The 14,943-nt window shown below is 37.6% G+C and overlaps 1 protein-coding gene across 1 annotated transcript in view; it reads right to left on the reverse strand.

Annotated features, from left to right (window-relative positions):
• Window positions 1–14,943, reverse strand: part of PLCL1 (phospholipase C like 1 (inactive)) — a 301,427-nt gene that overhangs the window by 42,444 nt on the left and 244,040 nt on the right. The window contains exon 4 of the mRNA XM_032480117.1: window positions 13,804–14,007. Within this exon, the coding sequence (XP_032336008.1) occupies window positions 13,804–14,007 (204 nt within the window). The remainder of the gene's footprint in view (window positions 1–13,803; window positions 14,008–14,943) is intronic.

The following is a 14,943-nucleotide window of genomic DNA, read 5'->3' on the forward strand; positions in this document are numbered from 1 at the left end:
AATTTCATTTGATAATAGTTTGACTATCATTCATGTCTCTTGGTTTTGCTTTTAGCAGAAAACATATTCCATTCTCTGATTAAAAGAAAAAAAGAAACCCTTTATTGATTTGTTGTCAGTTTTCTTTGCATTTTGCTAAGTATTTCCTCAGTGTTGAGTACAAAAGGAATACAATTCCTACCTCCGAAAATGCCAGAGCGTCTTTGTAACAAACTAAGGGCGTGTCCTCTTCACCAAGGCTACCTCTTCTACCTCAACTTCCAGTCTCCCCTCTCCCTGTTCCCCTCAGGACCCCATTCTTAAAGACTCCTTTTTTTCATCTACAGTTTCTACCTCTCTCTGGTTTTTCTCTTCTCCATACACAGTATCTTCTACCTTAAAGTAAGCAAACAAAAACAGTAACAAAATATTCTATCAGACTTTGAATTGTCATCATCATCCCTTCCTTAAAAAAACTAGCCCAGGCTCATTGCTTTGACTTTGGCAGGACTCCACGGAGACCCCCAAAGTTGAACCCTGGCCTCATCATAAACTATCCCCTGGCCAACCCTCGGTCCTCTTTCTCACCAGCTCAGCGGTTGACACCACAGAGCATCTTTCCTTTCTGACTTCCAGGATTCTGGTTCTTTCCTGCTCCAGTCCTTCTCTCTCCTCCGTACTGCTTCCTGCTTCTTTTTCATTCCCATACCCGTAGGAATCCTCCAAGCCACCTGGCCACTGTTCTCCATTCTTTCCCTTCCTACTTTCTCTCTTCTTGGTAATTTTATCCATTCCTGGAGCTATCAAGTATTGCACCCATACAGATCAATGTCTCCAACCCCGGCCTCTCTTCTAGATTGCAGATTCATACTACCAATGGTCTACACCAGTGATTTCCAAAGTAGGGAGATGTATGCACCCTAGGGTGGGTGGTGGGGCACACGGGAAAATCCACTGAGGTGTGAGAAGAAACAATAAACTCACATTTATTTTATCTGTAAAATTAGACACAAAATTAAGCTTTACAGATTGATCCTGGCCCTCTTGCCAAATCAAGATCATGTGGTCCCAATGCGGTAAATGAGGAAAGATAAGGAAAGGAGGGAATTCCCACTAAAAAAGGGGTGGCAACAGTGTTGTGGTTTCTTGGAGAATATTTCTACTTACGCACGCCTGTAAAGTGGTAAAGTCAGTACCACTTACACTATCTGCCTCCAAATAAACTAAACCTTCCCAATATGGATCCTTGAAAAGAAAATGAAGATAATGAAAGCAAGGGCAAACGACGCAAAGACGGGAGAACTGCCACTCACCCTATTCCCACCATGAGTTCTTCCTCAGCACATTAAGAAGTGAAAACAGTAACAGTCTGGTCAGATCTGACATGTTTGATCATATTGGGATAGCAAAAAAAATGTTATCATTCATAAGTAAAATTACTTGAAAACCCAATACTAATTACTATCCTTGATATGTTATACACTGTATATATCAGTATGTTAGTCTGTTTATATAACTTATGAATGAGCAAATTCTCAAAATATTTTTACTGAGGAGTTCTGTGCTGGGTCCTCTCTTTTCACCCCTCCAGACCCACTCTCTGCCATGCTCTGTGCTGGGGAGGTTGATCTCCACAGACAGTATCAACCAGGCTTCCTTGCCTCTGATTTCTACTGCGATTGGGGACAGAAGGAGAGAGGGTTTAGGGTAGTTACACTCTTGATGGTTCCCTCCTCCTGGCCTCTCTGCAAGGCCTCAGCTCCAGTCAGGGGGCCTCTCTCTGACAAGTACAGATATTACTGAGTGCCAGGAATGGCTCCCTTCTCTTGACCTTTTAGGCCTGGGGATGATGACAGCTCTCCACTGTTGCCTGTCCTAGGGTGTTGACTCTCCACTGTTGCTTCCCAAACCCTTGCCCACACATTTATAACCAATCCCCCTCTACTCCTGTAATCACCCTTTTTGAGTGTGCTATCTGCAGAGAGCCTGAGACAGTGCTCAACCAAAAAAAGTGGAGATGCCTACCTGCTAGATACCCACAGCATCCTCTGTCTCACCAGACACACAGGCTCAAGTCTCAGACATCCTCTCGGCCTCCACTGCACCCTGCAGGTGTGCCCCATGCTTCCTCAGTCACCACGTCTTGCCTGGCCTACCACTTTTATCCCTTTGTTTCCTTCTTCACCACAGCACTCCTGGTTCAAGCTCTTGTTCCCAGTCCCTGGAGCATCTGTCAAATTCCAACTGTCCTTCCAGAGGCAGGTCAAATGTTACCTTTAAAAACGTTTTCTGCTCCATTTCATCCTCCCTACCTCACCCTCTGCCCCTTCTATCCCCAACAAAACATGAGGAATCTCCTGTTTTTTCCAAATTCTCACAGAACTCCCTTTGAGGCACTCAGAGGTGGGTTTGAATCCCTGCTCTGCTGCTGGTAGGTTCTGGTTCTTCCCACCTCACTCCTTTCAAATGCTGCTTCCAGAATCATCATCCAAAAGCACAGCATTAGTTGCTTCCTGGTGTGGGCATTTTCTCCCTTGCCTATTGAATGAAGCAAAAGTTCTCTAACCTCAAGTTTGAGTCTTCCCATTGGCCTCAGCAGGCTTTCCTCCTGTGGTTTCCCAGTTCTCCTTGGTTCCAGTTTACCCGTGTGAATCACGCTTCTCCAAACATGTCCTACTCATTCCTCTACACGTTTCATTCTATTAGGGAAGTCCTCCTAAGCCATTTCTCCTGGTTCGGAATCTACCAGGCCTCACAGCTCACTTCAGTGCCCTCCCTTCTACTGGTGTTCTGATTTTCCCTTTCTTTCTCCCCCACCTCCAAATTCTGAGAACATTCTATTATTTTTCAGTCCGTCTACAATATTTCTTATTTTCTATCTTAAATTAAAATTGTTTACCTATGTTATCTGTCACCACTCACTTCTGCAGTAACTCGTAATTCCAGTGGAACAGGGACCCAATATTGATCACCTTCATATCCCCACATTCATCCATCCATTTATACAATCACATTTTCCTTATCTTACTTTGTGATACTTATTTCTTCTATGGATTGATTACCTACACATGTACACACAATAAAACATTTTATTTATTATTGATCACTTCTCAAACTTAATTGTCTTTTTTGAATTCTAACCTCTCTTTTTGTCTCTAGTCTTTTCCCGGGTTCTCTATTTTTCTATAATCTTATGTGTTCTTAATTCCCTTTTAAATTGAGTACTGAAAAACAAACATAAAGCTTTTAATAGGATTATACCTATAGACAATATAACAATCAAGTTCAGAAAATAAATTTTAAAACTGTGTTACTTATTTGAGGCAAAATAAATTCAGGACCAAAACATGCAATAAAAGCCTATGATTTAAGTTCTCTTCAAAATCCCCCATGTAAACATTTGTTAAACCCGTAGTGTAAGAAGTTTGTTTTTTCCCTGTTGTCTAACAGGTTACTTCATAGATAATCAAGTGTGATTTAATCTTCAACGTAGAAAAGCATCCTTTTGAGATTTTTAGAGGATAACCTAAACACTTTTAGTAATAAAAGTCATAATTTTTACTCCAAAACACCTCATCATTAATATTCTCAGAACTTAAAATCATTGCTCATATAAACTTTCTCATAAGAACATTGGCTCCTCTATGATAACAGCTTCCATTGTATTTAGGAGAACAATTTTATTCTATTTTCTGAAATTAACTTTCAATTATTAGTAGTTGTAGAGAAAACAAGTAAGATGAATGGCTGAAATGTACCAACAATTCCAAACCACATTTAAATCAACAATTTCAACCTTTCCCCTCAGCTAAGTAATTGATCTAAGTTGTTAGGAGAAAAATGGTTGATTTGAGTTTCACCTCCTTCCTAGGTCTTTGCCTATTCCGACAGAAATGAAATGTAACATGCTAAAGCCAAGGAGAGAAGGTGAGAGCATGTCCTCAGATAATCGCCCAGTTGGGAGTCAGTACTCTTAGCCAGCCAGCCGAGGCGGGATTGATTCGATCGATCAATAGAATCTGGCAGTAGCCTGATTGCCATATCTGATGTCTCAGCCTGAGCTCCCAGGTGCCTTTGCTGTTGTAGTAATACAAAGAGCTTTTCTTCGGTTCTGTCACATGACTATCCCCTAATGGATCTTATTTCCTTGCCAAAGCTTTGAATCTAACAGAATAGAGGACTTAACCCAGATAAAGGTTGGCATTACTTTAAGCATTAGATGTGTCCTGAACAGGGGTGTGTAAAGTTGTCAGTTAAGATCAAAATAATTTATTTAAGACAAAAACTTTATTGTAGGGGGCAGTAATGCTTTTACTCAAAGATGGATTAAATTGTCTAACCTGTGTGAAAAAAAGTCTTTCCAGCTAAATAGGGAATTTGACTAACTGCCTAGAATCATTGCAGAGTCAATGTAATTATTTAATGGTACTGAAAAGATAAGATTTCATCATATCATGACTCACAAACCTTCCATAGATTCCAGTGTTCTCCTGAATTTTATCTAAATTCTTAGAATCACAGAATTTTATATCTAGAAGTCACCATAAGGACCATCTATCATGGAAAACCCCATTTTACGGATGAAAAACCTCAGCCCCAAATTGACTTGCCTTATGCCACACAGCTAGTTACTGAAATAGTTTAGACTAGAACTCAGGCTTTCTTGAGGAGCAGACCTTATAAACTGTTCTTCAATGCTAATATTATACTGAAGTGTAGACTTCCTATTGCAAATGCAAGTTGATAGTAAACATTTTATCCATTAGAATTTACTAAGTAAAACATCATGAAAATACATTTTTGTTGTGGTTATTTCTCCCTCCAGGTCTAATTTGTAACACACATTAACCAATATAGATACTCTTCTTTTGAAATCTAGTAAGAAATGTACTTACTTATATCTGCTGTTTTTTAAGGATGGAGTTATCAAATATGGAAAGGCAATCAAGAATATGTGAGTCAATAAAAAGCCAATCTGCTCTAGACTTATTTTGTTCTCTCCCCTTAAGAAGACTGAAAAAAATTAACCTATCTCCTACCTTCCCTCTAATCCAAACACTGGGCTTTACTTTTTAGTTCTGTAGTGATTCATCTGTTCAAATTGTTTAAAATATGATTTGAATTTTATTAAACTCGGTACATTTTAATATCTGATATTAGAAATATATGTGCTAACCAAAATGAAGATAATTTCCTTTAATTATTAATTTACTTAAATATTTTAAATCAAGTGGGTAAAAAACACTGTTGATAGACAGGCATCTTTTAGTTTTAAATAGAATCAATCCTGTAAGACTGCTAATTTTTGGTGAAACAGGAACACACATAAGGTTAGAACATTTGCAGGCTTACTAGAAGCCCACGGTGTATGCGATGAAGTATTCTCTGCCCTGGGATCAGCTCTGCGTTACATTTCCTAGTCTGATTTATAATGGTGCAGGACAAGGGAACTCGCACAGAGCAGGTCAAAGGACCTTTGTCCCCACATTCATGATAGTGACAGGATCTACTTCAGTGAACAGCTTTCTGCATAAAGGAATCATTTTACCCTTTCTTTTCTCCAGTTTTTCTGTTTCCAACATACAGTTGTCAGCTATATGTTGAGTAATCATTAGAAATGTTTACTTTTATCCCACTATGATTAAAATCTAGTTCATTCATAAAATTACCAGGTGATTAACCTTCATGAACCTGCTTCAGAATTTTCAGGCCAAGTTGACTATCTCACGCTGCCTTATACTAAAAGTAGTTGCAAGAACTTGAATATTCAGGAATGCAAAGCCAACTTTGAGGATGCATGTTAATGTGCCACGGAGAGCCCTCCTGAAATACTTGCTCATTGATGCATCTCTAATATCCAGTGACCTTGGGACTCTGGTACCAAAAGGAAGTGCTGGAAATTCTCAAGATGCTGCTAGTTCCCCCAATATACAGAAAATGTATCAGAAGACATTGCCACACACAAGAATAAAGGAGTTTCAATGCACTAGGTCCATGACATCTTTTTAAACAACCAGCTCTGGTTGAGCACTGCCAGTGGGCTGTTCTTTTTTTCCTGGGTTTCATTACTATACAACTGAACATATTTTTTGAAATGCAAACTAATACAAAGTTTCACATAATGTCACAATGAGAGAGAGTGATGGGAGAAGAATATTTTTAATTTACCTAATTCCAATTGAAACTGATTTCAATAAGTAAAACTGCAATGGGGAACTGTTGACATACCTACAATTTTTTCCCATCCTGAGGCTCAACATACATTGGTAATAACACTGACAGAAGAGAATATATTTAATCCAACACATTATGTTTGGCTTACTTGTCATACTGACCAGTATATTGATTCCACTGCAAGAGTGATTAAAGACAGCAATTAGTTCTTTCTGCTAGATTCCTAGCACAATCAACTACTCTGCAAATCACACAACTAAGTCAAAGATTAAATAACCCTTGAATCATATTCTTTAGATTGCTTTCATTTTATGTTCAGAAAGTACTATTGCTCTTACCATAAAGTAAAGTTTTCACTTTTATGTTAATGCTGATTCAGTACAGAAGTCACCTTTGAAGAATGTTTTGGGTTTATTTTTTACAGTCTCAATTCCCTGTAACTATTCTACCTCTGAATGCTATATTCAGAACACTAGCTACCCAAAAGTGTTCACGCTAATTTAAAATATTTAAAAGGACCAAATGTGTTAGGCAATACTTCTTGACTATGCATAAAAAGTTAGACAGGTGAGAACAAAAGAAAGTAAAAATTCAGGTGTCTAAAGAAAAAATATACAAAAGTCAGACAATTTTGTCTTTCAAAATTATTTGCAGATTAAATTTTACTGAGCATAGAGAGGAAGTCAGGGGGGGTCTATATTACAAGTCACTGTGAAAAGTCCATCATAAGGACTCGAGGTCCTTAGACTCCAACCAGCTCAGGACATAAAACACCAGTCTGGTTCACTCTTTGGACACTGTGAGTCTCTGTCCCCTCCCCTTTTTAGGTATAAACCTTGCCTTCCCGTCAGGATTTCTCAATCCAATCCTCCCATTGCTTCATATCATTTCTTTCCTGCAGCAATTTGCATAGTAACAGGTGTACAAAATCTGTTTGTTGAGCTGACTAATCATTGCCTAAAGACATAGACAAAATAATAAGTCAAGAAAGTGTTGTACTGCAAGCAGCAAATACACATGATCCCATCTCATTTTAGTTACATCTCTCTTGAGCCAAAGAGCTGTCATGCTTTACCCTATGGCTATTTGTGCTGATACCTATCTCTGTTTATTCATTTCTGAACTGCACAGAATCTACCAAAGTTTTATGGTTGGTATGCATTGAATGTCATGAACAATGTCATATATGAATCTTTTCTTAAGGTCAATTTTACAAGAGGTTAGAACAAAAGGCCAGACTTAGATGGATGGAGAAGGAACTAAGGCTAAGAAGTCATTCGAGGTGGTATAGAATAGAAATACAAAGGGTGGAGAATGAAAAGTACATGGTAAATAAATCAGCTTGACTGAAGGAGAGGGTACAGACAGAAGGAAATGGGAAATTAGGGTGGCAAAAAAAATTAGGCAGCACTGGGTAAATGCTTTGCAAGGCTAGTTAAAATTCAAAATTCAATGATGGTTACTCCCATTGTTGAATTAGAGAAAGGTAGAGACTAGATGGAGGACTAGTCAGCCCACTGAAAAATTCAGGTAGGAGGAGAAGAGAGCCTGCTGAGAACCTTGGCTATGTCAATGTAAGGAAATGGATACACATGAGAAATACAATGAGGAAAGAAGCAAGAGATCTCAGTGATATTGAATTATACATAAAAAGACCTTATTGGCTTAATATGGAGAGAGAGAAAGGGAGGAATTGAGGATCACTGGCTTGGTGTTATCTTCTACAATAGTTGGAAAAGGGCAAATGAACACCTAGGGAATTAAAAAATTAACCCAGTTTTTGGCTTATTAAATTTCTGTTGGTTGTTCTTGAGACACATAGGTGATGTCTTGTAATCAAATGTGGAAAATGTGACTAAAGTGACAATTTAGGGCTGAGGCTACAGAGGGGTTTTGAAAATAACGTAAAATGTGCATGCATGAAAACACTGTTGTAGAAGGGAAAAAGTCAAACCTAACCAAACAAATTTTGATAGTGTTCTACTGAAATTGCAAAGTATTTTCCAATGTAATCAACTCACCATTACAACCTTGTGTTAAACAATGAGGGACACAAGCAGATCACCAATCATAGACTCACAGGCCTGCTTTGGACCTTACCGGTTCGCCTGCCCTCACTGGAAGCTACTGGAGCACAGGGTCTGCTGCACCTCCCACAGCATTAACACAAAGGCTTGCACATGGGAGGCACTCAGAATATGTTTATAAAATTAAACATCCCCATTTCTGGCTCTAACACTAAGGAACTCTTTTGGTAACTAATTTTTATTTTTAACAACCCCAAGATTCAGATTAATCTTTAAAAAAAGAAGAAGAAGAGGAAAGAAAAGAAAATCTTACTTATTATTTGCAAAACATAATTATACTTTAACAGCCTTAAAAGATGTAGCAGTGACTCCATGACTATATTACCTATGTTAGTGGATATTTTCTTAAAGAAAGTGAAAATCCGGAGTAGAAATGACCCCAAAAAACACAGTACAAAAAAGGGGACAAGTCAGTTAGAAACGGTGGTCTGATTTTAAATTAAGGTTTTGGGAGTTCTGAAAAACTGTCCTGATGTTCACAGGGCCACTAAAATGGCACCACAACAAGGAGTCTGACCACACAGCTCTCCTCTGTGTGTCTTTAGCCTGGGGAGCAGGTACCGACTTTCCATTTTTAGGGTATGCTCTCCTGTATGTGTTATTGACTAAGAATGTTCCCAGTCTGCTTTAGTGCTTCCTGGAAGCTGTCACTTCCCACTTCTGGCTGTGACATATGTTTGATATCAGGAAAATCACCTCTGCTTCAGTTGCCCTAAACATCAGCCAGGCATTTACACAGCTACGTCTCTATTCAGAGCACTTAGGGAGATGGTAGACAGGGCTGCTCTTAAGTAAAATTACGGTTATTTGGGCAACCTCACCGCCCCCCTACCCAGACTCAGGGAACAGTCTGTCATTAGGATCTCTCCCTTTCCCCAGGTAAAAACCTGCCTATAGGACAGGATCTGTTAAACTCATCCAAAGGTACAAATTACTGATAACCCAATGTGTTATCAGTGGATAACTCACTGAAATGTTTTTGCATTTTAAAGGAGATAAAATGTTGTAAGCCCAAGGAATTGACTGTAGTTTTGAAATTTTAAGTATCAGTGAGCAGGTAGAAAACATATGTCTTAATTAAGATACGGAATGGGGGTTGGAGGTCTCCTGAAATTATGCCATGTAAATAAATCCACTCTATTATAATTGGCTTTTGATTCTTGACACCAACACAGATGCTACAATAGAATTTTAATTGCAACAATAATATTAAAATGATTTTTAAGGCTGAATTTCTAAAACCCTCCAGAGGAAATATTTCCAAATATTAAATTAGCTAGTGTTTGGTAAGCAATAGGGCCATCTCAGGTCATTAGGTAAAAACTAAATTTCTTATAGCTGATTTCTAATTTCATAGCATTGTGGTCAGAAAAGATGCTTGATATAATTTCAATCTTTTTAAACTTACTGAGGCTTGCTTTGTGGCCCAGTATGTGATCTAGCCTGGAGGAGGTTCCAGGTGCACTTGAAAAGAACGTGTATTCCACTGCTTTCTGATGGGATGTTCTATAAATATCAAGTCCACCTGGTCTAATCCATAATTTAAGGCTTTGGTATGCAGCATAGTTTCACTGCCTTAAAAATGCCCTGTGCTTCACCTATTCATCCCATCCTCACCCTATCCTGCCCCCAGCCCCTTGCAACTACTGATCTTTTTCCTGTCTCCATAGTTTTGCCTTACTCTATAGTTTTCATATGTATATGTAAGACAGGGAACATTTTGGCTAGGGTATTATCATAGAAGTAAAACAAAGGGGATTTGACTTTTTAAATTTTTATTTTATTTCATTTTATTTATTTTGGCAGGGGGTGAGAGGCAACTGGGTTTTTGTTTTTGTTTTTTTAACAGAGGTACTGGGGATTGAGGATTTAATGATTTACCATAAAACACATTCAATGACAGCATGAGAACTACACTATTTTCACCAACAATAGACACATCTATTTACATTTTATTCAACTAATCTTAATTGATAACATACTACGTGACAGCCGTGTTTTAGGTGCTAGAGTTAACAGTAGTAAGCAGGGCAGACAGACTCTCTTCCCTCATGAAGTGGACATTCAAACTGAGGGTAAAGGAAAAGGACAGAAATTAAACCAAAAGTCAGACAAAATATTTTTCAATACTGCTAAGTAAAATGATGGAAATCAAACAGGGTTACATGATAGAGTGACAGTTGGAGACAGAGGTAAGAGAAGAGAAGAATTCTCTGATGATAGGACATTAAAGCTAAGAATTAAGAGATAAGAAGCAACTATATATGCAAGAGAAAAATATTCCAGGCAGAGAGAACCAAGAGTAAAATGGCCTAGAGATGGGAACAAGCTGGGTCTGAAGAAAGAAAGCAAGCCCAGGTGGCTGACTGGAGCGAGCAGAAGAGAGTGTATAGGGGTGAGGCTGGGAGAAGTAAGTGAGACAGGCAGGCAAGGCCAGGTCATAAATGGCCCCCTAGGCCACAGTAAGAAGTTTCAGTTTTATTTTAATGGGAAGCCACTGGAGGCAAGAAAATAATGTGATGCGATTTACATTTTCACTCTGGATCTGCAGAGTACCTTAAAAGACTTCTTTAAAATAACACTAATACACCAAGAGGATTAAAGATGCCAATCAATACTATGCAAATTCTAAAGTGAAAATGGCGTTTCAAGATCATCACGGCATGTATCTGATCCCTATCCACCTATCCACCAACCCTCTAAAAGAAATAACCAACGAGACATTGATAGTATTTTTGATCATGTCCACAGTCTGCTAAATTTACCATTTAGGGTATAGGGATATTTACACCCAATTCCCTACCAGAATGAAAAATCATTTCCATAGGGAACTGTAAACGAACATATCATTACAAGTATTTCTGCTTTCCACTATAGCCTTTTATTTTAAGCTTTGGAAAACCACGTTATGCCTGCAATTAGAAATTGCATTTTAAAAATACAAATGAGAACAGGCTGATGTTCAGATTTGGCTCCAGCAGATGTGGTCCCAACACCATGGGACACTCGGGGATGTAAAATGAAAATTAGCCAGCCACAGGCCAGGTGCTTTTTTGCTTATTTCAGGCCAGCTCCAGGGGACTAGGCTCCCCTCTCAGTGAGTGATTTTTCTTTCTCAGCTTAAAAGGGAATTGGAGGAATAAGCGATTTCTACTGTCTGTCTCTATGGCAACAGGTACCCTAATTTCACCTTAGAATATACCTATTCACTGAATAGCTTTCAGTCCCTACTATTATGATGAAAAATTTGATTTCATGAAAAATGAGATTTAGGTAATAAGCAAACTTCTTCCCCAGCAACCATGAAGTACAGTTTGTAAGAGGTATGATCATTCATGAGCAGAATACACTCTGTGGGCTTTTTCTCCTTTTCTGGTGTAGGGTACTTATCCCCAATGTCTCTCTTCTAGTTTTAAATGATAAAATATTATTCTTTTTTTCTCAACATTTATTTTTATTCAATTATGAAAAGTGGTTGGTTCATTGTAAAGAGTTTGGCAAATATGGAAAAAATATACAAAAGCAGATGCAAGAAAATAAAACTCACTCTCCTTATCCAAAAATAATCAGTATTAATATACTGCTAGCATTTTAGATGTGTACACATATAAATGCTATAACGTATTTTTTGTAACCAATCTTTTTCACAAAACATATTATAAGGAGTTCTCCACATCATTATTCTTTTAATACACAATTTTAATGGTTTCAGAGGAGTCTATAATATGGCTTATGATATTTTAATGTAACTTATCCCTCTATGTTGACATTATTAACCATAAATGTTTATGTACATATCTATTGGCTTAGAATGAGCCCCTGGAAAGGAAATAAAGGGGTCAAATGGGACAAACATTTCAAATTATATTGCCAAATTCTTCCCCCCAAATTATATCAATTTATTTTCCCACTAGAAGTAGATGGATAAGAGTATCCATTTCCTTAAATTCTTTATCAGAGGCACCATTTTTAAAAAGAAAAAATACTAATTTGATGGAAAGGGAAAGTATCTCCCTATATTTCTTTAATGTCTTTACTTAAAAACTTATTTTAAGATTAACTATGTTTTAACATTTTCATTGCTTTTTAGTGGGTGGAGACACATAAATTGCCTGTTCACCTGAGAAGCAAAGACTATTTGTTGTCCCCTAATATATATTCTCCCGCTATTTCTTAGTAACAGAGGAGATGACTTTTAGTTGAGCATAACCCCTTAAAATAAAGACATTTCCCATTCTCGTTTGCAGATAAGAGTGTCTATGTGTCAACTCCAGGTTGATGAAATATAAGCAAATGTGGTCTATGCTTTTTCTGAGTAATGTCCTTAAGGGAAAGGTAATGCCCTCTTTTTCTTCTTTATCATTCCAGATGCATTTATTATGGTTGGAGCTTCAGTAGCCATTTTGAACCATGAGTATGGTCTAGAGATGGTGGAGCAGAAAGCTAGAGGAAGACTAGGTTCCTAAGAATTTTACAGAAGTGACACCCTGCATGGTTGGTCTCCAGATTTTTATGTTATAAAATAAAACCGTATTTTTAAGCCATGATTGGTACGCATTTTTAGTTTCACAAAGCTGAACTTAATCCTGATTGATGTAAGATTTTCCCCAAATTTCTTCTTATTCATTTTAAGTACTCTTTTTTTTTTTTTTAACATTTTTTATTGAGTTATAGTCATTTTACAATGTTGTGTCAAATTCTAGTGTAGAGCACAAGTTTCCAGTTATACATGAACTTACATATATTCATTGTCACATTTTTTTTTTTTTGCTGTGAGTTACCACAAGATCTTGTACTTATTTCCCTGTGCTATACATTATAATCTTGTTTATCTATTCTACATATGCCTGTCAGTATCTACAAGTTTTGAAATCCCAGTCTGTCCCTTCCCACTCCCAGCTCCCTTGGCAACCACAAGTTTGTATTCTATGTCTGAGTCTGTTTCTGTTTTGTATTTATGTTCTTTTTTTTTTAAAGTACTCTTTTCTATTTTAAGGTTATTTACACTTTATTTGGCATACATGTCACAAATTTTCCCAGTTTTCCATTTGGTCCTAATTTTTTTAATGGAATTAGGGGATACAAAAATATAATTATTCTTAAATTCAGTTGCTACTTAAATTCCATTATATATTTGGAAAAATCGGGTAACAGTATTAGCTTAGAAATACAAATTCCAGAGAAATATTTTGTCTCAACCATCATAAGGCAATACTGAGACATAATTTTACTTCCTATAAGTATGCAATTAAATGGTTGAATTACAGGCTAAAGTCATTTAGATAATGATAAATTGTGTATACTTTTGAGGACTTAATCGAGCATCATTCTTTGCTAAAGCAGAGATTTTCCATTTTTAATCTGTGGAGCTCTGGGTTCAAAGCACTGCCTCAAAGGTCTCCACTGCAGCTTAGGGGAGGCTAAATGTGTCAGCTCGACCTGTCACCCACAATCTAGGTTTCAAAGGCAGTCACTTCAGGTTACTCACTAGAGTGCCACAAAAGAGCCCCTGCCATATGACTTCCTCCCCACACAGACAAGAAACAGAGTCACAATTTCCTACCAGATCATAAGCAGCCAGCATCTTTTTCTGCACATCTGGAATTGCCCCCAGAGGCTCCAGATAAGGAAAGTTGTCTTTCATCACAAGAGAGACTGAGGGAGTACTGTCACTGGTGATGAGCCGGGAGGACAGGGTCAACAGGCACTGCTTCAGACTGGCAATTGGAGGAAGTCCACACAGTTCCTTAACAGACACTATGGTGTTCTGTGGGGAAGAAAACATGGAATTACACTTCTGACCACATGACACATCACCCCCAGTGCTTCCAGGTTTACACCAAAGTATATTCATTAAAAGAATACCCTTGAATACATATGTACTTTGAAGCAAACTGGATTATAACCAACTAAAAACGGTGTGCTACTCATGGAGATCACACACAGAGCTAATTCAAAATTACACTTCACCTTTCTCAACTGTTAGCAGCTGCACAAATATGCCACAAAGTAAAGCAGATTACAACCCAAGGCTACACAGTGCTTTTCAAAGCATGGCTTTGGAATATTCTGGAAATCTGAAATATTCTGGAAGAATCAGAGAAATTAACATTGGCTGGTCATAAATATCTTGTTTAATATGTATCACAATGAGCAGAAAATACGTCAGTGGTGGCGCATTGGAGTGCATCTCCTTTGAGCTTCTCCCCTCAAGGTAGCAGCCTACTATTACTCAGTACCCTTTTGACTTAACGAAACCATCAGTGGTGTTCCTTTATCATTCCACTAGAAATGCACCTGATACACACATAACAAAACATATTTCATGTAAAGCTACATTTGTCCATGTGACAGGCGTTTAAAAAATTTCACTTGAAGTAGGAATTATGCCTATTAACAGTGTACCTAACCTAATGTGTGTCTGATGAATTTAGTGACAATGATGGTATTCATTTTTCTACTAATTAGGCACCAAATAATCCTTAACCAAAAAGATACGTTGAGGTGGGAGAAGTTATCAGTACTAAATGGAAAAAGTTTATCCATCACAAACTCTCCCTAATATGTATTTTAAACACATAATATATGCAAAGGATATAGTTCAAGAATTACATAAAACTATATAGAATCTACTTCGAACATATAAATTTAGATGTAGAAACAACTTGCCACTAATTTAACACATGGATTCATACTAGTTGTA

The sequence above is a fragment of the Camelus ferus genome, chromosome 5, assembly GCF_009834535.1.
Source record: "Camelus ferus isolate YT-003-E chromosome 5, BCGSAC_Cfer_1.0, whole genome shotgun sequence".
Taxonomy (NCBI): Eukaryota; Metazoa; Chordata; class Mammalia; order Artiodactyla; family Camelidae; genus Camelus; species Camelus ferus.